The 22,835-nt window shown below is 37.9% G+C and overlaps 1 protein-coding gene across 7 annotated transcripts in view; it reads right to left on the reverse strand.

The window, feature by feature from the left end:
* Window positions 1-7,361: 7,361 nt before the first annotated feature.
* Window positions 7,362-22,835, reverse strand: part of LOC121254890 (ADP-ribosylation factor GTPase-activating protein AGD4-like) — a 44,866-nt gene continuing 29,392 nt past the window's right edge. For 3 of the 7 annotated variants that reach the window (XM_041155088.1, XM_041155085.1, XM_041155091.1), the window contains exons 13-19: window positions 21,783-22,004; window positions 20,618-20,704; window positions 20,249-20,512; window positions 18,684-18,805; window positions 9,399-9,489; window positions 8,153-8,604; window positions 7,362-7,629 (exon numbers count right to left, since the gene is read on the reverse strand). In XM_041155088.1, coding sequence (XP_041011022.1) covers window positions 7,515-7,629; window positions 8,153-8,604; window positions 9,399-9,489; window positions 18,684-18,805; window positions 20,249-20,512; window positions 20,618-20,704; window positions 21,783-22,004 — 1,353 coding nt within the window. In that variant the 3' untranslated portion in view covers window positions 7,362-7,514. Of the gene's footprint in view, window positions 7,630-8,152; window positions 8,605-9,398; window positions 9,490-18,683; window positions 18,806-20,248; window positions 20,513-20,617; window positions 20,705-21,782; window positions 22,005-22,835 lie in introns of those variants that run through there. The other 4 variants (XM_041155089.1, XM_041155086.1, XM_041155090.1 and 1 more) reach the window with 3 other exon arrangements.

A 22,835-nucleotide genomic window follows, 5' to 3' on the forward strand; every position in this document is an offset into this window, starting at 1 on the left:
TTCCCATATTCTTCCCTGGAGTGTAGGGAAGTCCTCTTTTATGATCAGTCTGTACTTGGGTAATCAAATTACATTGCTCCGCTTCTGCTATTAAAGCAACGTTTACTAGTCCTTGAAAGCTCTCAATCTGCAAGCGAGCAATCTAGTTCTGAATCCTCGGCTGTAATCCATCTTGGAATTTCCTCACTTGCATTTTCTCCGTGCTAATCAAATGTGGGGCGAATCTATCTAACTCCATGAAATGAGTTGTATATTGCTCCACTGTCATACTTCCTTGGGTCAAGTTTGTAAACTCAAGTGCCTTATGTTGTTTGGCTATTTCTCGGAAGAAATGACCATCGAATTCTCTCTTAAAACATTCCCATCTAAGAGTAGCGATATCACCTAGTTCTTGTGCTAAACGTTGTCTCTTCGTGTCCCACCATATGCCAGCCTCTCCTTGAAGTAAGTGTCCAGCATACTGGACTTTCTGACTCTCGGTACATCCACTGATGTCGAAAGTCCTATCTAAATCGATAAGCCACTACTTGGCTCTCAAGGCTCCTTTCGTTCCCATAAAATTTGGGTATCGATATACCAAAAACCTCTCAAACGGGCATCCTCGGTTTTCGCCTCTAGGCGGTTCGTATATCATATTCTACCCTTGCTCCAGTTGGTGTCATACTACCTCAGTCATTTGCCGTATGGCTTCTGCAATAGCTTTACCTCCTTCTAATGGAGGGTTTCTAGCCTCTTGGCCTCATGACCTCAATGATAACTCACCACGTTGTCTGCACACCATTGGTTCTTTCCTCCTGAAATGCACAAACCAATGTGTCAACATTCACTTCTCCTAAAAATAGAGTTTTACTCTCTCATCACTTCACAATAGTGGTCGACCACATACTTAACCTTCAAACGTTCCTCCTTAAGGATTCAAACCTATAGCTACAAAGTTCAAGCCTATAACTATTAGATTCCAATCCTATCATCAGGTACCATGTATTCCTAGGACAACTTATGGTTTTACCCAGAGATGTAATCGCTCTGAGACCATTCATTGCGGTGCCCCTAGCCCCTGCTTGAGATTTTATGGAAACTGAAACGCTGGGACATGCAACACTAGGGTTACCTGCCCCTCATACATGACATATAAGATGTAATGCACCTATTGATAACTAACAGTATGCAGTATATCACAGCGAAAAGTCAACTTAAGTCAATTTAAAGGAAACAATAGTCATGGTACCGAAAACATAAGATCACAATACTATTTCATAATTCATAAGAGACATCATAGTTGTTACAAATTTCCAAAGAACTCCCAAAAACACGGGACCAAAACATTTAAAGCTAAACAAAAGGCCTTTTCCCAAAAGTGGAATGGGTCAAAACCAGGGTCTCATCCTCAAGCAGACTTAAGAATATTCCCCTAGACGATCGAACGTCTTTGTCCAAACCCAACTCTATGGCTATTTCCTTAGCCTCTACAACAGAGTTCTTAGCTCACTCCAGATGTCTTGATACAAAACTCATATCTTGCTTAGTCTTAACATCTTCTAAGGGTCCAGTGTTGAAAAATCGGCATCGGACTCATTGATAATAGCTACAATATTTTTGAGTCGCTGAGCTGACACCTTAAGCAATTCTAGGGTAGATTGACAACGAGCCTCTATGGTGAACTCATCCTCTATTATTTCACAGATTTCATCCATACTTAAGGGTCTCATGTACCTGGCACATCTTCTATCATTCCGAGTAGGGAATGATAGTGGGTAAATACAACAGTGAGATTTTGAGAAATCTTAGTAAGTAAACAAATAACGTGCAATAGATATCATAAGCATATGAAGCAAACTTAACAATGAATGCATGGACATGAACTTATACTTATGCACTTGACCTTTCAGAAGACATCGTGTAAAAACATGACATTTCATAACTTTTGCTTTCGTAAACATTTTTTCTTCATTTCATACTTGTTAATTAGCATATTTATGAACTCGTGGCCTTTCTTGACTTATAATATATAATTGGATACCTCACGGCTCCCCTATGCACCGTGTGTTCCTTGCTAGTTACCGCATCAACCATTAGCCACTTTGACCAAGGTGACTACGTCTTGTCTTTCATATACGGCAGTTTGCATTTTGCCTTCACCGTAGGTGCACCCACTAGCTTTAGGTGTGATTCCGCTCCGGTGACCTTTTCTTTTAGGAACCATTCGAGATCTACCGACAGTACTTTGTCGACTCATGGGTCTCCCTCCATTTTAAACACTCTTGAGAAGACAGAGGAGTTCTACTAGGACATTCTCCCATCCCAGCATTTATGGTCGTCATAAAAACTTGGTACTTTTAAAAAAAAAAAAAAAACTATTTTCCTTTCAAAAAAGGTTTTCACAATCTCAATGCATGTGACATGACAATGAATCTTAGAACTTTCATGAGACACATGAAATGCCAAAATGCTTCATCATAACTATGAGACATTCATGCATGCAATACATATCGCATTACGGCTTGAAAATATTAGAACATGCGAACATATTCCTTTATAACAATTTTAGAGGCATTCACATCAATCAAGAGCATACATTCCAATAAATTTCATGTAAGGGCCGAAACATACAAACCCTAACATAACCAAGAATCATCCTTAACACATTAATCTTAAAATACCAATGATCTCACTTTATCCATAGGGTTGGCCGAAAACTCTTATACAAAGAAACGTGCATTTTAATCAATTTTCATGAACTTAGAATCTTCTAATGTATCGAGCAAAGTCATTAATGAAAAATTCTCATGAATGGCCGAAACATTTTCTTCTTGTTATGGATGACATTTTCATGAACTTAGTCCCATACCAAAACGGTGAAATGACAAACATTCATGTTCAAACAATATAATACAACCCAAAATCCTAGCTTGACTTCTTACTCCGTTTTGTTTCATAACATACACATCTTCCATAAACAATTTTAATCATACTTTAAAATAATCATATCAAGAGATGTTCATAGCACATGGAAGAACAACAATATCACAAATGACCATACAAAATCGAAACAACCAACAAATTCACAAGCCATATGCATAAAATATCCAAGTACAAGTTAGAGGTGCACTTACAAAAATTCGAAATATGTATCTATAGCAAGCAAGATGAAAAATCATATGTAATACTAGTTAGGATCATTGTTCAAGAAAAACCCTAATCCGTGTGTTCAAGTATAGTGCTCTTTACGCCCTTTTCTTTCCAAGAAAAAGACACCAAATTTTCGGACCCTTCCCCCTCGAATCTAAAACTCATCTTCAACGAAACCCAAGCTCAAAGAATCACTAGTGTCATTACTCTCTTACCTCAAAAACACCATGCTTTAAGGCTTAAAACAAGTAGGGTTACATTTTTCTTTCTTTGAACAAAACCCTAATCTAACCATGTGGGTGTAGGTGTGGGTTCTTATGGAAGAACCTTTCAAAACACAAGCTACTCCTAGCTCAAGTGTGTGGATGTTAGAGCATAAGCTCTAGATGCACTTTGTTTAAACCGAAACTTCCCTTCTTTCTTGAAGTCGTGCGTGTGTGTGTGTAGAACAAAAGAGAAGTTGGCTCCATACCTCCTATGTTTCTCTTCTTGAAAGTATCATCTTACTTTGCTTATCCTTGAAAGAATGTTTGGGTGAGAATAGAATATCAAACTCAAATCCTCCTCAATCTTTTACATGTGCGCATGAGTGTCAAGTGGCATGTGAGGAGTGTGTGTGTAAGTGCATGGGCTACCGAACCCTTCTCTTCCCTAGGAGATCTTCTTTTCACCATACTTTTGAACAAGCATGTGATTGGTCCATTTTTGCACAAAGAACTATGCCCTAGCCGTCCACCTCAAGTGTTCTTACACAAAATATTCTTCTAGAAGCCCTAGGCATGTAAGGCCTTTCTTCCTTCTTGATCTTGCCCCTTTCCAAGAAAACTTTTTACCTACCTTTATACATGTATGACACATGGTAAAAAGCAACATTCCCTTCTCCTTTTTGCCATCCATGGCCTTTGGCCTTCCCTAAGTTCTACTTTTCCATAACCTAATCATTTCCTTCTAGAATCTCTCTCCCATTGTGACGTGTCAAAAAGCTTTCCTCCCACAAACAAAGATCTTCATGCATGCATGACACATTGAAAAAAGTGATAGATCTTCCTATGGTAGGTGTGTAAGCAAAACCCTAGCTCCTTCTTACTTCTCTTCCCTCATTTCCATCTAGATTCATCAGGTCCTATACATAGCCTCATTGGATGACAAGTAGCTAACATAAATCTTTAGGTTAGGCGCAAGCCTTAATTCCATTTAGCTTCAAAACCCTAATTTCCTTCAATGGCCGAAACTCTCATGGGCTTATATATATATATATATATATATATATATATATATATATATATATATATATACACAAAAGCCTAGAAAGTCTTTGTTGTCACAATAATGGTCTGTTACCACCATACTACAAGTATCATGAAAGTAAGTTAGAGGCTAACTTACAATGAGCGTAATATGACAATTTAAATGCTTGAATAAACGGAAAACTATAAGGAGAGATTTCTAAACGTTAGAAACTTCTTACTAACCATTACCATTTTACCCCTCTATATATGAAAAAATAATCATTTTACCCCTAACTTAAGGATTTCACATCCTAACTCCAAAGCTCACCAAAATTTACACTCCTCATGTAAATTTTGTCCTAAATCTAAATATCTAATTAGAACATTTTAAAACATAAATACAACTAGGTCAAACATGCATAGGTCGAAACATGTATGGGCTAAAACTCTTGATTTTTGTTGCATTTTTTTCAAATCCTATCCTTCATGCTAGAATCGAAATATGCAACATACAAAATCACATCTTATACTTAAATAACATGCTAGATCAACCAGCAGAACTTACATCACAAAAATCACAAATTTCTTCAAAATAAAACTTTAAGTGTTTTGACCACAAGAACACCCATTGATGTTCATGGTCTAACTCTTTTCAAAACACTCCAAGAACTCCAAAAGTTCAATAAAATACTCTTAATACATTCATAAAAAATTCCTAAGAACTATCATAAGACTTTCCCTTATATGGGATTGATCTCCCTATCTGTCGCTGGTGAATGTCGTCCACATGACAATAAAGACCCTATGCATAGTCAAGCAAAAAATAAGACTTTCCCTTATACCCGAGATTACAATTGTCGATACAGTTATATTGCTACTGCGTGAGGGGTACCTACTAACGTTTGGATGCATTCTCACATCCCCCCCCCCCCCCCCCCCAAAACATAATTTTGTCCTCGAATTTTGGATAGTGCTGTCATGACCGCAACCAAATCTGATAAATCAAATATTGTAATAAGGTTCAAATTTTATTAAACACATATTTGTTGAATCACAAAAACACAAACAAGTAAAATTACTACTCCTGTATATTTTCTTCCTGTTCCTAAGTGATCTCTTTTTGAGATTCTGGATTTCCCCACAATACCTTTACTAAGGGTATAGTCTTCGACCTAAGTCTTTGTTCCTTCCAATCCAAAATTTACACCTAGGTCTCTTCATACGTCAAATGGAGCTGAAGTTCGATATTATCAAGATTGACTATGCGGGGTTCCAATTGCCTGAAACTTTAACCTTAAAGTGAAAACGTGGAACACATCAAGAATGTCCCCCAAACCAACCGATAGTGCAACCCTAGAAGCCATCGAGCCTATCTTTTCCACCACTTCGAATGGTCCTACATATCTCAAATTCAACTTACCCCTCTTCCTGAAGCATCTTACTCCCTTAATGGGTGACACCTTGATGTATACTTAGTCTCCTTCCTCGAAGGCAAAGACTCTTCTTCGTATGTCAGCATAACTCTTTCCGACTTTGTGCTACCGCCATCTTATCTCATATAATCATGACTTGATCTTTCATTTCTTGGATTAACTCTGGCCCAATGAGCTTGGTTTTCCCAACTTCATCCCAACATAAGAGTGACCTACACTTTCTCCTGTAAAGGGACTCGTAAGGCGCCATTTGGATGGTTACATGATAATTATTGTTGTAAGCGAACTCTATGAGGGGTAAATGGTTCTCCCAACTTCCCCTGAATTCTAGAGTGCACGCCCTCAACATGTTCCCTAGGGTCTGTATCGTCCGCTCATATTGATTGTCTATTTATGGGTGATATGTGCTGCTAAATCTCAATCTTGTGCCCATTGCAGCTTGTAAACTCTTCCAAAAATGGAAAGTGAACCTCGAGTCTCGATTCGATGCAATAGTCTTAGGCACCCCATGCAGTCTAACTATTTCCTTTACATATAACCTGGTCAACTTTCCCAAGGTGTCTGTGTTTGTAACTTGGAGAAAATGGACACTCTTGGTTAAATGATCCACAATCATCCACACTAAATTCTTCCCACTTGGATTCATCGGCAATCTAACCACAAAACCCATGGCTCTACCATCCTATTTCCACTCAAGGATTGGTAGGGGTTGTAAATTCTCAACTGATCTTTGGTGCTCTGCCTTCACTTGTTGGCAGATGAGGCACCTCTCAACGAACTGAGCTATATCCCTCTTTAAACATTTACCCTCAACTTACCTCCATGGACGAAACTAGCATAGTCCTTCTACAAAGTTCTTGTTTTACATTTTGTCACACTTTATTGACATTGCTATGTGATTTTTTTGTACATAATCTTCAATATGCAGTAAAAGAACAGAAATTGGAAGAAAAATATGAGTTTGGCCGAATACTCACAATGGTAGGCTCCTTTCTCCTGCTTGCTTTTAAACTTCTGCAGAAATAAGGGCCTTGAGAGTAATCACTTGTTATAAATCATTATAGTTAATTGTTATAGCTTTATGAGATGAGATGCTTAATGTCATCACTAGCTATAAACTACAAGTTTACAAATTATTAGCTGTAATGATTTAGATCTTTAATTATATATTTTTAGCTTTATGGACATTATAATAATTATGATGCATTATTGCAGTAAGCGAAGTAGAAATAGCATTTAGGGTCATCTGTTTCTAGAAACCTAAAATGAGTTAACACCAAAGTAAAAGAGCTTCATTTATTTCACGCTGAATTAATCTTATGTGCTTGCTAAATATCTAACTCACAACTCATTCTGTGTAAAGAATACTCTAACCAATCAAGCAAATAAAGATATCCCACTACTGGCTAGAGAATTTATCAAGTTTGAAAAGGGTTTAAATGTTTCCAGTGAATATCGTTGGAGAATATTACCAGTTTGAACCATTTTAAATATCATCTAATTAAAAATTAAAGTAAAAAAAAAAATCTAATTACGATAATCAACTCAACAATAAATGGACAGAAAATAATAGATCTCAAAAATAAATGAATAAGAAACTTGGGACTTTTCTTATTCCAAACGATCAAAGTGGTACCAGGCTTCATTCATTATTACAGACAATTGGGAAGCGGGGGTTAAAAACAAAGGATGAAATAAACTTACAAGAGGTGACCGTGTTAGTTTACTCGCTTTCAGAAAGTAATATAAATAGCTCCTCATCAGTTATTGCTCCCAACTCCATTGCTCTTTCCAGGACACTAAGTCCCCCACCATCTTTAATTGATGAACGTGCACCTCTGCACAACACATCCTAGTTAGTCTTCATATATGAATCCAAGGAACATGGAAATGGGAGAAGCTTTGTGCTATCTACACTCGGATCCATAAGTAATTAAACTAAAAATTTTATATTTGATGAATATGAAAGATCTCACATTCATAGTCGATCATAGGAAATGGGATTTGATTGGCCCTCGGTTTTCTATCAGGCCTTAAGGAAAATTGTTCTCACCACATCCAGGAACAATATTTATGAAATTTCTAGAGATGATCAAGCTAATTCAAGTGATACCAGTGATCAACTTATCTGAGAATCGTTTTTAGTCCTGGTAATTTCAAATGCATTTGGTCACTCAAAAGGATATGGGATCTAGCAATGGAAGGGAATTTTTGTATGTTCACGAAGGTAGGTAGGATGCCGGCAAGATCAACTTGTTGAAGTTCGCAACAGATATATTACCTTTGAAGGAAAAACAAATCTCAACCTTTTCCAAGAAATATAGATCACATCCATAATTGTTTTCACAACAGATATATTACCTTCTGAGTAGAAGTCTGGCAAGTTGGTTGTTCCCACTGGAGATGCAGTGATGCAAAGGAGTCCTTCCATGGAAGTCACGCATATTAATATCAGCACCAAATTGCAGCAACAACTCAAGCATCAATGGATTTCCAGTGTTGCATGCTAGATGCAACAAGGAACAACCTTGAAGACAGTTCCCTGCCTCGTTGGAGTGGTTGATTCTCTCGCACACTGCTGGATCATACTGTCTCTTTTGCATTGTCTCCGAGTCTTGTACATCAACATGGTGACATATATCAACACCATCCACGTCATCAAAGGTAGTCTTGATAATACTTTTTTCAGAAGTCACAATAAGACGATACACTTCTTGCAAATTGTTACTCTTGACTGCTTGCCAGATTTTTGAAGCATGTGAAGGAATCCCAGATGCACCTACTTCTCTGACGACTAGCAATCTCTCTACATACTGGTTAAGGGTAATAATATTATTTTTTTTATAAGTAGATTAAGGGTAAGAATATTATTCTTCAGCTAAAATTTAGAACCTCTTTCCACGATACAAGGAAGATGGTAAAGGTTGATGTAAATTATAATAAGAATTGCAGAAGGATGACGCAGACAAAACATGAGAATGCATTCTGAAATCTGAAAAACTAGCAAAGATAAGCACGTGTACAAAGAAATAACAGGGAGTCTTGTGGATGGTCAAGTATATTTTTTCTTATGATACATGTCTTTGAAAAAATCAAAGCAGACATGTATGTTTCTACACTACCCTTATTTAGTTAACCATCAAAGCAAGAAATTATTAGTGGGCAGAACCACATAGGTCGTATTACTCGGAAAATCATGCAGGACAATTACTGCAAATCCAAGATAATTTTTTTTTTTTTATAAGTAAAAATATTATATATATTAATATCGATAGGAGTAACCAAGTACATTGGGCGTATACAAGAAACACCTAGCCCATACTAGAGAGCCCCTAATGACCAATAAACCCGTGAAAATTAGAAATCTATCCAAAATACACCAAGCCTGGAACAAAACACATCTCCCCAATCCCAACCCCAACCCCTTGTTTCCCTTAAGACTACTACTCCACCCGAAACTCCCTCTACGAGGACGAATACATCCAAGATAATGAAAAGAAAACGAACACCAATGCCAAGTACGATTTGGATTTAAATACATTCATAATAGAAGAATAAAATCAACCAATTACCTATTTATTTATTTAAGAAAAAAATTACAGATCACCTTTGATTGAATGTATTTCTCCTTGCAAGAAATGACATCCTTGGGGCATGGCTTTGTAACCGAAGCCATCATAGTCCTTGACTCATCTATCCTGCATAATAGTATTACATAGGAATTCAAAAGCAATAATATTTTTCGATAGGTAAAATTCAATTTTATTGATAGAAGTAAACACACATAACCCAAGTACACAGGAGGTATATAAAAAGAACACCTAGTTACAAGTTATAGACTAGAAATTGATACAAGAAAATCGTGAAAACTAGCCACATTGAGAACAATTACAGAAGCCCATAAAACATGTTGAAGAAGAATCTCTCAAGTTCACTCTAAGAACATTCCCGATCTTCAAAGCTCCGATTATTTCTCTCCATCCAAATGCTCCACATCAGACATAGGGGAATCATTTTCCACACAGCAGCAACTTGGGGATACCCTAAGACCTCTCCAACAAGCAAGAAGATCCACCACCCTGCTAGGCATTACCCATACAACTCTGGTCCTGTTAAGAATGTCATCCCAGAATGTCCTGCCCACCTCACAGTGTAATAATAAAGGATCTACAGTTTCACCACTTTTTTACACAGCAATTAATAGTAATAGACCCATGTTTCCTCATATTATCAATGGTAATCATTTTCCCAAGGGATGCAACCCAGCCAAGCAAAGCTACCTTGAGAGGCACCTTACATCTTCAAATGCACTTCCAAGGAAAAGGGTTGTGGTTCTGAACCATCAAGGCCTTGTACAAGGACTGAACCATAAATCTGCTGCTCCGCCCATGAATCCAAGTCATCCTGTCCACCACAGCATTGCCAATGTTTGCAGAATACAGCAACCTGAAAAAATCGGTTACAGCTCCTACCTCCCAATCCTGGGCCTCTCTAATAAAGCTAGCGTTCCACTGTAGTGAGCCCCTAGAGCTATCCATCAAATCTGCCACGGAAGCCTCCTTGTCGCACGCAACCCGATAGTGTAGGGAATGCAATCTTGAGGGCCCTATATTCACACCAAGGGCCAAAAACAAACTCTAGAGCCCTCACCTACCTCAAATCTAAAATGTCTAATACACCCCCCCCCCCCCTTCCCAATCCATTTCTAATGTTTTTCCACATCCATTTCTTCTTTTAGTTGTACATTATAGATAGGTATTTCTCATGTATACTTCCTGTGTACTTGGGCTTTGCCTATTATTATGAATAAAACTTCTTAATTACTTATCAAAAAAAAAAAAACTAGGTTGCTATGGACCCCTTTAAGAAAGGAAAATTTTATGTTCACTCTTTCTACAAGGCCATTGCCAATCAAGAAAGCAATTATTTCCCTTTGAAGAACATTTGGAAGAGCAAGGCCCCACTAAGGGCGGCATTCTTTGTGTGGACTCTCATTGGGGAAGATTTTGGCCATGGACAACCTACGAAAAAGGTTGATTATTATAATGGATTGGTGTTGCATGTGTAGAAAAGTGGTGAAATGGTAGATCGTTTGCTTCTTTGCTATGAGGTTGCTAGTAGGGCTGTAAGTAATTCAGTCCGGACCGGCAAAACCAACCGGACCGAACTTTTCGGTCTAGACCAAACCGAATTATGGATTGGTCGATCTCAGTCCCAAAATATGTGGATCAATGACATTCGGTCTGATCCCAAGGTCTACCAATTTTGGACCGGACCGGACCGAATTGGATCAAAAAAAAATATTTTTTTTAAATATTTTTAATAATTTAATATATTATTTTTAAATAGTAATTATATAAGCTAATGATATAATTTTCATCTAATTTATTATCATTGACCATATGAAATATAAAATAATATATGCTATCAATTAATAATAAACCATAAATCATGTGATAATTTATGTCATTATATGTAAATAGTTAATACATCATACATGCATACATACTCTACTATTTACACTTAATTAAAATAATTAGGTAATTTTTTTTAAATACCTACGTCGCAAGCAAGCATGAATAATCTATGTACAATGAAATTATTTGATATTCATTAACATTGGCTCGAGTGGGGTGTCGAGCGTGGATCGAGCGAACACTGGGGTTTGTGTCTCGCTCAAGCCCACTATCACGCGAGACTTGAGCGAACTCACGGGTTGAGCTTTGCTCAAGCCCACTGTCGAGCGCACCTCAAGCAAACTCACGGTTAGAGCTTCGCTCGAGCGCTAGGTCGAGAGCAATAGTCAAGCAAACTCAATGTTTCTCGATTTTTCAGCTCCAAAATCCATCTCCATCCCAACAATTAATAATTATGCATACTAAAAAGTAAAGTCTGAGTTAGTAAGTAGTAACTATCAATATCATAAATATAATTAGAATAAAATATTTCTTTAATGAGTTTGTTACATAATCCACGTTAATAATTCACTTAATTTTAACTTAGTAATTATTTTGAAAAAAAAAAAAGATGAAAAAATAATAAAATAATTAGGCTGGATTGGACCGATAGTTACCTGTCCGAGAAAAATGATGGACCGAAAATTTCGATCCATCACCGGACCGGATTGTTTACACCCCTGGTTGCTAGGGCCTTACAAGATGATTTGATCAACGGGATAGGGATAGCATGGGTAATGCTGAAGAGGGTGGTTAATCTTCACGCCAGCAGGAGTCTATATAGTGTTCAACAAATTCCATCAATTTGGAAGATGGTCCCTATATGCCTTCTATGGAGTATTTGGAAGGAAAGAAATGAACGAGCATTTGAAGACAAAGTACATTCGGTGGAGGAGCTTAGAAGCCTTTTTTGCAAGACATTATTTCTTTGGTTAATAATAGCTAAAGATTTCAATGGCTTAATGTTCATGAATTCCTTGTATCTATCTCTCCCTCTTCTTCCTAATTAGGTGTTTCCTCTTGTGTACGTCTTATGTACTTAGGCATTTTCCTATTTCTATTAATAATAGTTTTGTTACGGAGATATGATTTAGGGTCAATTATTGTATTTTTAGTAATACTTTCCTTTCTAGATAGATATTTTCCTTCCTAGCTAGACTGTCAATTAGGATGTAAATACTTACCTCGTATAGCAAATTAGTCGCTGGAAATCTGGCAACAAATGTGTAACCCCTCTTATATATTAAAAGCAAACCCTCTGGTAAGGTTATTCAGACCAATTTGACATGGTACCAGAGCCCCTACTCTAATATTCATCTTTGTGGTCTAAATCCTTCGTATGCGATAGGAGGAATTTTTTTTTCCTGTTCTGCAAGATTTTCTTGCTCTTGGTTGTTCTCATTTGAGGAGTCGAAGCTATCTGTGGTTGTTCTCGATTGTTTTGGTTGTTCTCAGTGGTGAGTTTGCTGTTTTTGGTGTTTGTCAGCATTTTTTGGTGGTTCTCGGAGCTATCTGTGGTGTTTGTCTTCAGATTGTTGTGGTTGTCAGTACCGTTTGTGGCCGTCAGCGTTATCTGTGGGTGGCTGCGTGACCATCGGCCATTTCTGTCGTGATTTGTTGGTTTCGGCAAGCTCCTCTGGCACTCTGGTTGCCGTTTGTTTCTTGGCAAGGTATCTCTACATATTTTTTTCTTGTGGGCCATTTGTTGGTTCTACTTACCGTGCCTTGGTTTCGTGTGGGCTGTCTATTTTATTGGGCCATCAGCATCTATTTTGGTTCCTTTGATTGGATTTGCTACTAATTTTTACGTGTCTTTCGTCATGTCTATTGAGGATACAATATTCAGTTTACTGGAAAGAATTTTCCTAGTTGGGAATTTCAGTTTAAGATGTTTTTGAAAGGAAAAAAATTATCAAATCAGATTGATACCTCTTCTAAAGTTCCCATTGATGAAAAGGAATTTGCACAATGGGAGGTCAAGGATGCTAAGGTGGTCTCTTGGCTATTAGGGACGATTGAGCCCCATCTTGTGACCAATGTTCGTTGTTTTGCTACTGCCCAGGCTATGTGGGACTATCTCCACCGTATTGATCACCAAGATCACAGTGCTCGGAACCAATTGGATTTGGATATTAGTAATTACAGTCAAGGTAATTTGACCATTGAACAACTTTATTCTGGTTTTATTAATCTCTTGAGTGAGTACTTTGCAATTGTTCATACTAAGGCTCCCCTGGCAGCACAAGCAGCTCTTCAAGTGGTTCATGCTGAGAGTCAACGTGACCAATTCCTTATGAAGTTGCGGCCTGAATTTGAACCTGTTCGGGCTGGCTTATTGAACTGTAATCCGGTTCCTTCTTTGGATATTTGTTTGGGAGACTTATTGAGTGAAGAACAACGGCTCTCCACTCAGACATATATGACTTCTGAAACTGTTATTGTAGCCTATGCAGCACAAGGGAGAGGGAGGAATAAGTTGTAGTGTTTCAATTGCAAGGAGTTTGGTCATATTGCCCGCAATTGCCCTAAGAAAGTTTGTTCTACTGCAAGAAAGAAGACCATATCATCAAAGACTGCCAAGTGCGGCCTCAGAATTGCCAATCCCAAGCTTTTCAGGCTTCTATTCAGCCCTCTTCTTTTGCACCCTCCAACTTTATGCTCCTCGGGGGGAGTACATGTCTCATTCTTTTCAAACTTATCTCCAACACAAGGGGATCATTTCCCAACGTTCTTGTCCTTATACACCTCAACAAAATAGAGTTGATGAGCGTAAGAATCGTCATCTCTTAGATGTCATTTGTACTTTGTTGATTAATTCTTCTGTGCCTTCTAAGTTTTGGGTAGAAGCTTTATCTACTGCTGTCTATCAGATCAATCGTTTGCCTACTGACACTCTAAATTATGATTCTTCTTACTCTCGATTATTTGGCAGATCTCCTGAGTATCAATCCTTTCATACTTTTGGGTGTGTTTGTTTTGTTCATCTCCACCCGTTGATCATCACAAGCTTGCTGCCCAGTCTGTCACGTGTGCTTTTATGGGCTATAGTCCTACTCAGAAAGGGTCTGTTTGTTATGATGCTCATGCAAACAAATTCTAGAACTCTCGAAATGTGATTTTCTTCGAAAATCAATATTTCTTTCAATCTTAGGTTATTTCTGATCCTCCTATTACTCTTTTGCCTACTTTTGATGATGTGTCTTCCTCTATTGAGAGGTATAAACCAGGTGTTGTGTATCATCGACGTCTTCCACCTTCTGCAGCGCCCCTTCCAGACCCTAATCATCTAATCCCGTGGTTCCCAGACCTCGGCGCTCCACCAGAGTTACACATGCACCAGATAGGTATGGTTTTCCTATTACCTCGCTTACTGCAACTCTTGACACTATTTTTGTTCCTCGCTCTTATGTTCAGGCAGCCACACATGCATGTTGGCTGCAGGTCATGCAAGAAGAAATGCAGGCTCTTCAAGACAATCACACCTAGGATATTGTGGCTTGTCCCTTTGATGTCAAACCTATTGGTTGTAAATGAGTGTACTCAGTCAAGTTTAAATCTGATGGTTCACTGGACAGATATAAGGCCTATCTCGTAGCTCTTGGGAACCACTAGAAGTATGGTATTGATTATGAAGAAGCATTTGCACCTATCGCCAAAATGACTACTGTGAGGACTATCTTGGCACTTGCTACGTCACAAGGGTGGTCTCTCTGACAAATGGATGTGAAGAATGCTATTCTGCATGGGGATCTGAAGAAAGAAATCTATATGACCGTACCTCCTGGGATGTTTGCTACATCTTCTTCCAAGGTTTGTCGGCTCAGGCGATCTTTGTATGGACTGAAACAGGCTCCGCGTGCATGGTTTGATAAATTTCGCTCTACTCTGCTTGCTTTTCATTTTGCTCAAAGTCAATATGATTCCTCTCTTTTTCTTCGCAAGACTTCTACAAGACTTGTGTTGCTTCTGGTATATGTCGATGACATTGTGATTACTGGCTCTGATGCTGAGTTGATTCAGCAATTGCAACAGCATCTCAAGGCCTCCTTTCATATGAAAGATCTTGGTCCCCTGTAGTACTTTCTTGGTCTTGAGGTGCAACTTACTCCAACTGGTAACTTGTTACACCAGTACAAATACACACAGGAAGTGATATCTTTAGCTGGTCTTCAATCGGGTAATTCTGTTCTTACTCCATTGGAGGTAAATCTCAAGCTTTGTTAGGAAGAAGGCGAGCTTCTATCAGATCCATCCTTGTATCAACAACTTGTTGGGAGTTTGAACTACTTGACAATTACTCGCCCTAACATTTCTTTTGTTATGCAGCAAATCAGTCAATTCATGCAAGCTCCCAGACACCTTCATTTAGCCGTTGTCTGCCGCATTATCCGCTATCTAAAAGGCACTCCTAATGCGGGTTATTCTTTCCTAAGGAGTCTTCTTTACAGTTGGTGGGGTATAGTGATGCTGATTGGGCTGGTTGTGCGGATACTCGTCACTCTGTTACAGGGTGGTGCATGTTCTTAGGCAATGCGCTTATTTCTTAGAAGAGTAAGAAGCAAGACATAGTTTCAAATCCTCCACCAAGTCGAAGTATCGTGCTATGTCTTCCGCTTGTTCTGAGATCACGTGGGTTATTGGGTGAACTTAGATTTCCTCAACTCCATTCCACTCTTCTTCATGCTGAAAATACCAGTGCTATTCAAATCGCCGCTAATCCTGTTTTTCATGACCATACAAAACACATCGAAGTTGATTGTCATTCCATTCATGAAGCTTTTGACAAGCATGTGATTACTCTTCCTCACATTTCCACTACACTTCAAACGGTTGACATCTTCACTAAAGCTCTTCATCAGCATCGACATCAGTTCTTGATTGACAAATTGATGCTTCTAGATCTCCCAGCATCAATTTGAGGGGGGATATTGTGGAGATATGATTTAGGGTCAATTATTGTATTTTTAGTAATACTTACATTTCAAGATAGATATTTTCCTTCCTAGCTAGACTGTCAAGTAGGATGTAAATACTTACCTTGTATAGCAGATTAGGCACTGGAAATCTGGCAACAAATGTGTAACACCTCTTAGATATATTGAAAGCAAACCCTTTGTAAGGGTATTTAGACCAATTGTACTTGGGCATTTTCCTAGTTCTATAAATAATATTTTTACCAGAAGAAAATATATTTTTTCTTTCACAGCCCACGGTGTGGGCTCCCCTAACTTCATTAGGACAACATCTCCCCGAGCCCTGATCGCTCCCATACTTGGAGTCAATAAAAACCCTCCATAAAGCCTACTCCTGATGATGGCAGCACAACCACTTCCCAAAGAGGGCCTTGTTAAATATCCTTAACCTGTTTAACCTGCAGGCCTCCAACCATCCACTAGAATTCAGGAAGAAAACTTGTCCCAACTAATGAGATGGAACCTAGAGCCATCCCCAATTCCTCCCTTATCTCCTCCCTATCCTCCAAACCTTGCAGCTCCTCAAATAGACTTCTTTTGGCATATGCAATCCCAAAGACGTCAACATTCCATGTCTTGAGGTCTTTCTTTGAAGGTTTGAGTTTGCTGGCCAATATAAAACTTGTGAGTGCCCTCAATCTGGTATGATGACCATCATTGTCCCACCTTGTCCAAAAAACTAACCACATGTATGAAAACTTGAAATACCTGCAGACCTCATGAATACCCAACAATCCAACATGATAATAAAGCGGTCCAAATAGACCATAGGTAATCTCTTCTGGCACAATGCGGGAAATTCTGCCTCCCAAGAGGGAGATACCAAGTTTCAGTCCACTCTTGACCAAGCCCGATTATGGGACCATGTGAATGCACCCCCAGCAAGGGGAATATCCAAGAGATCCAAATCAAAAATAAACTCAAAAAATCTTGTCATGGCCGGATTGAGGCTAGTCACTCTTAATCTTCCAACCGAACAGAGTTGTATTAAAATCCCCTCGAATACACTACGGCACATCCCATCAACTGCATAAACCGACAATCTCATCCCACAAAAATCTCCTATTACTATCCAAGTCCGCCCGCCCGCCCATAGATGCTAGCAAAAGCCCACTCCAAGCCATCCTCCACATTCTTGAAGGAGCATGCCACCAAATAGTCTCCTATACACTCATCAAGTTACTTCACAACCCTCTTGAGAGAAACATTCAACTCACATACAAACATCCCCACAAGCTTTTAATGGTGCTTCTATCAATAAGTTCCAACTCTGTTTCCTACATACACGATATGCACTTTCCAATGACAAAGCAAGTTCTTCAACCAAAGGCACTTGGTGAAATCATTAAGCCCCCAAACATTCCAAGAGAGGATCTTAGGCTTCATAAAAAAGGATTTCTTGCACTCCCCTTTAACTTCCTCAACTCTTGCTTCCCTCTTTGACATCGTAATTGATAGAACAAGTGAGTCTCTTGAGCTCTCTCGTCTAGACATTGATTAGAAGAATGAGCAATGAGCATGGCCCCTCTTGATAGCAACATGTAGAGCCCTGAATTGATCTTCAAACCCCTCACAAGAAATCCACAAACAATCCATAATTTGTTTAACTTTTTGAAGCACCCATTCCAATGACATACCAACCATTGAGAAGTACATTGGCAGTGTGCATAAAGGGACCAGAGCAGGGATGCCTTAAAACTTAGCTCCTTCATTTTCCTTTCCAGAGGCCAAGGCAAAGGCTCCACCACACCTCCGTCCATTCGTCGTAACCCCCTCAAAAGCAATAATATTAACTAAATATGGACTTCCAGAGTAACCAATCTGCCAGTTGGAAAGGATTAAAGGAATCTGATTTGACAACTACACGCTTCTTTTATCCACTCCTGGTCGAATCTAGCGTGAACTAAATCTCTATTGACTGAAACACAAGACCTAGATTACCATTTATTCATTGTACCAAAGACTTCACGAAACCATAATTCAGAAAAAGCAAATCGCTTCCAAGAAACTAGCGGAATGTTGGTGAAATTCTGTGTAAGATCATGAGGTAGAAAACAACAACCATTAGTTCACGTCAGTTGTTGCAACTGCCATGTTTGGTGAATGCAATTGTATCTCTCATCAATAGATGTTTCAAAAACTGCTTGATCAATTAGCATTAAAAAAAAAAAGTGATTGTGTAGCAAAGCTTAATACAACTAAGGTCATAGAGACTGTCTACACTTTGCTGGTTTTGAACCAATGAGAGAGCATGCATTTGAGGAGCTTATGAAGATATAACATATTCCAACAGTTCCTTTATAGCAAGATTACAATCACTTCCATTTAAACTAGCAGTGATGGTTGGCTCCAAATCTATTGATATCTAGTAGTCATGAATCTTTAAATAAACTGTTTTGCATTGTTCCTATGTGGTATGTAGTTAATATGGCAACAGAACAAAACAGAACAATGAAATCTTACCTTTCATTCTCATGAAGAAGCAATTCCTCCCATATGGAGTTGCAAAAAGAATTGCCCAAGTTCCGGAACAAGTCCAAGACAGTAGGTTCCCAAACCCTGACATCTAAAGTTAAAGATCTCACCTGCAGTAGAGGAAACTTCAATCATGCTAACATTTTGGTCATCAGGTTATTACTCTGAAAATTAACATAAAGCTTCTCATTGAACATGAAACTTAACTTTACCAAATAGTGTTTACATGAAACTTAACATAAGGCTTCTAGCAAATAGATCATTCTTAAAGGGGCTTTTCTGGATATATTCCACCTTGCTCTCAGGAAGGATCAGTGGCCAAGACTTCCAGCTTTCGAATGGATATCGAATGGGTAGTGTGTTTATTAGAACAATACAGGATTGACAAATGGACCTCATTCTATGTTCTGTTGTAGCGTACGTGCATGAGACAAAATGAGAAACAAAATATGCAATGAACCTCGTCCAAGTGGGATTATTTGAAGCCGGGTTGTTTTATAATGCTTTTAATCAAAAAATAATAATGCTTTTGATCCCTCATGACAATGTTATCCTCCCTTGAAAATCCATTTGGGGAAGTAAGGCCGCCTAAAGCGGCCTTCTGTGTTTGAACGGCTGCATTAAGGAAAATACTTATCTTGGAGAATGTACAGACGAGACATTGTGATAATGGAGTGGTGTTGCATGTACAAAAGGGCTGGGCAAACCGTGGATCAGCTCTTACTTCATTGTCAGTTAGCTAGTACTTTGTGGCAAGCTGCTTTTGGCTTTTATGGGTTGGTATGGATGATGCTGAGACAAGTGGTAGAAATGTTAGCATGATGGAAAGGTCGATTGACTATGAACACAGCTGAATGTTAAGGGAAATGGATCAGTTGCCTAATGTCGTGCATTTTGCGTGAAAGAAGTGTAAGGAGTTTTGAAGACAGCACAAGAACAATGGAGAATCCAAAGTTTTTATTCCTTACAATATAGCTGTGGATGGCAGCTCATTGATGTTTTCCTAGATTTAGTTTTCAGAACTTCCTTGATTCTTTTTCTTTCTCCAGTTAGGTATATCTGATGTATACTCCTGGTGTGCTTAGACAGTGCCTTTTTATCAACGATGAAAATTATCTTACTTATAAAAAATAAAATAACACCGAATTTGGCAAGGTGGAAAAGGCATGTCTGCATGCTAGAGAAGTTATATTGCGTATCATTTAAATGCTAGTATATGAATGGAATGACATTGAAAGAGTGCCAAGGGAATATAAGGGTGAGACGCTGAAAATTGTCTAAAAGGCAGAAAGAACAGAGAAACACAACTCTTCAGTCATCACTGGCACAGCTACTGTGTACTTTCATAAAATATGTTTTTTTTTTTTTTTGAGTTCGTAATTTCATAAAATAATATCATTATCATCAAAGAATAAATGATAATATTCTCAGAAAAATTTGTTAGTGTTAGGACAAGAAACAGTCAGGACACAAAACAGATGCAGACAACTATAAGCTACATAATAAAACAAAAGTAATAACTTTCCAACTTTTCGTTTTAAAATAAAAGGCACCTTTGAGATATGAACGCCTAGATTCCGATGAACACCAGAGCATTCAATACATAATAATACACCGAGATTGAGAGATGCCCAATCTGGTTCAGGAGTGCTGCACTCTGCACAAATATCGTTTCCAGGAATTGCTCTCAGGATACTAGAAACCGAATCAGCTTCACTGAATTTTGTGTCATCTTTTAAACTTTCATGACTGTCTAGTGATTGAACATCAGTAAAAGCACCACTGCTACTCTTGACAAGTTTTCTTCCAGGATGCAGCTGCAGAAGATACAGCTAGTTCTTGTTAGTGAAAGCTACAATTGATTTCCATCAACAAATTGTATGCCATCACAATGAGAGAGACGATGCTTTGAATGAACAGACCTTTTGAAGAAAATGAGAATTCAAAAGAGATGTAATAGCTCCTGTAATTTTGTTTATCCAGTCCATCCTATCTGCTTCATTTTCAGCCTGACCAAACAAGTTTATGATAAAAAACTAGGGACAATATGCTCCAGAATATTATGATCATATTGCTACCAATTTAAAAGGAACAAAAAAATTATAAAAAGAAACAACCAGAAAGGAAGGTTGTTACAGAACATATATACACTTTATAGCCTTCAAAAAAATGCAAAACATCTCTATCACACTTGAAACTGAAACAAGCCCTCCTAGAAAAGTACCCGAGTGGCTTAGAAGGCACCCCGAGAGTCATCCAGAAAACAAAATACAAATATTCAAAGAAACAACACATTATCCTTCATCATACACTGTTTCATTGAAAGGAATGTAATACTTGTCTTGTTCTTTTATTTTTTTCTGATCTTTGGATGATATTGCCTCTCAGTTGTAAATATCATATTGATATGATTCCAATTTACTTCAAACCCAAGTTCGTATACATACATATTTAGATTTTGCGACTCAGTGGATTCAAACAGCTAAATGACCTACTTACAACTGATTCTACCCACGTTCATTTTTTATAATTTATGATTTCTGAAAAATGCAACTGGATTAGATTATATAAGTGATTTTGATGCACGCTTATTGCAGCAAAACTATTATAATCATCATCATCTATGCAACTCCTTTAGTTGCACTGGAAGGTCATCAATGGATGATCTATTTTTTGGATGATGCCTACATTCTCTCCAATTCCATACCCCTGTTGTCCACCGTGATCAAGGGTATATGCCCATCACATTTTAACCAATCTATAAACTAAATTTATTTATGATCACTTTCACATTTCCTAGCATTCCAATAAGTTTCCAAATTGTTTTCAGCATTTTCATCATGCTTCAAAAACTTTTTGTTTTCGCATATTTATGAAAATGTTGACAAAATTAATTACAATTCTTTGCCACAAATCAGTAGAATGTAATTAAATGCTTAGTACACTTGGAAAACCAACCCAGCAGCTTTCCTGCAGGAAAACAAGGACACTTATGCAGTAAAGTCTCTACAATGCAGCAGAATAGCCATGATAAGATACTAAAAACCAAAGTCATACTTATCAAAAAAAAACACCAAAGTCAGTTACCTGTAATGTGTAAGTTTTTAATGGAGAAATTACTCGGAAGCAAAGACGTAGATCCATGTCCTCTGCATCTATCTTTATAGTTGATGTGCAGAGATCAACAGTACGGCAGCTGAGAATTTCATCATCAAATGATGCTTGCCGGTTGTGCCGTGAACGGAATCTACCAAACACGCTGCTATTATGTTCACTTGAGCGAATAAAATTGTATGATTGAGAACCCTGCTGAAGGATGGGTGGGGGTTGAGAAAAGACAACTCAAGATGTATATAACAATGAATTCCATAATACTAGGCTTGCCGTAATACTTCACTTCAAGCAGTTGAACTTATCAAAGAGTTTGTCAGAAAAGACAGATGTGTATGTGGTTGGAAAGAAGTTTTGTACAGGAACAAGCATGCACAATAGCATCAAATGTCTGAACCTGGCTGGAAGATTATGCAGCTCAGTATGGTTCCAGTATTTATTTGTTTTGTCTGAGTATCATTCAGTTTATACACTGGCAAGAATAAATTGATGAACAAAACAAAAGACATTTCATAATTGTATGTAATAGTTGAGATATAATCTATTGATACATTCATGATCAGGAAAACACTGATTGCTTACCCATTCCCCCAGAAGAAAAAAAGAAGTTTGATTAATTACAATAAAAGAGGGAAAATTTGATTGAAACTAAAAGTTTTTTTCTCAGTAGATGAATTCATTTATGAAAACGAATGAGGTACATATGTTTAGCATGAGGGAATGTCGCTAACGATGGAGAATATATATTATGGACAAATTGTTGCCCAGGATTAACATGGAAATTCAAACAACTCAAAGCTTTTGAAGAGAAAGTAGAGAAGAAGAAATCATGAGTAGAAAATGTTTAAGTGCGAATATTTAATAAAATTCTTATTTACTGATAAAAAAAAAAAAAAAAAAAGAGTTGCAAATATAAAGAACTTCAGTATTGAGAAATGACAAGTTTTCCAGGAATGTAACGAGATAATTTGAAGCATAATGCAATTTTTAAGGCAAAACTAACAGATCTTATGCATGTTTTGGGGCTTA

This window comes from Juglans microcarpa x Juglans regia, chromosome 3D (genome assembly GCF_004785595.1).
Source record: "Juglans microcarpa x Juglans regia isolate MS1-56 chromosome 3D, Jm3101_v1.0, whole genome shotgun sequence".
In the NCBI taxonomy this organism is placed as follows: Eukaryota; Viridiplantae; Streptophyta; class Magnoliopsida; order Fagales; family Juglandaceae; genus Juglans; species Juglans microcarpa x Juglans regia.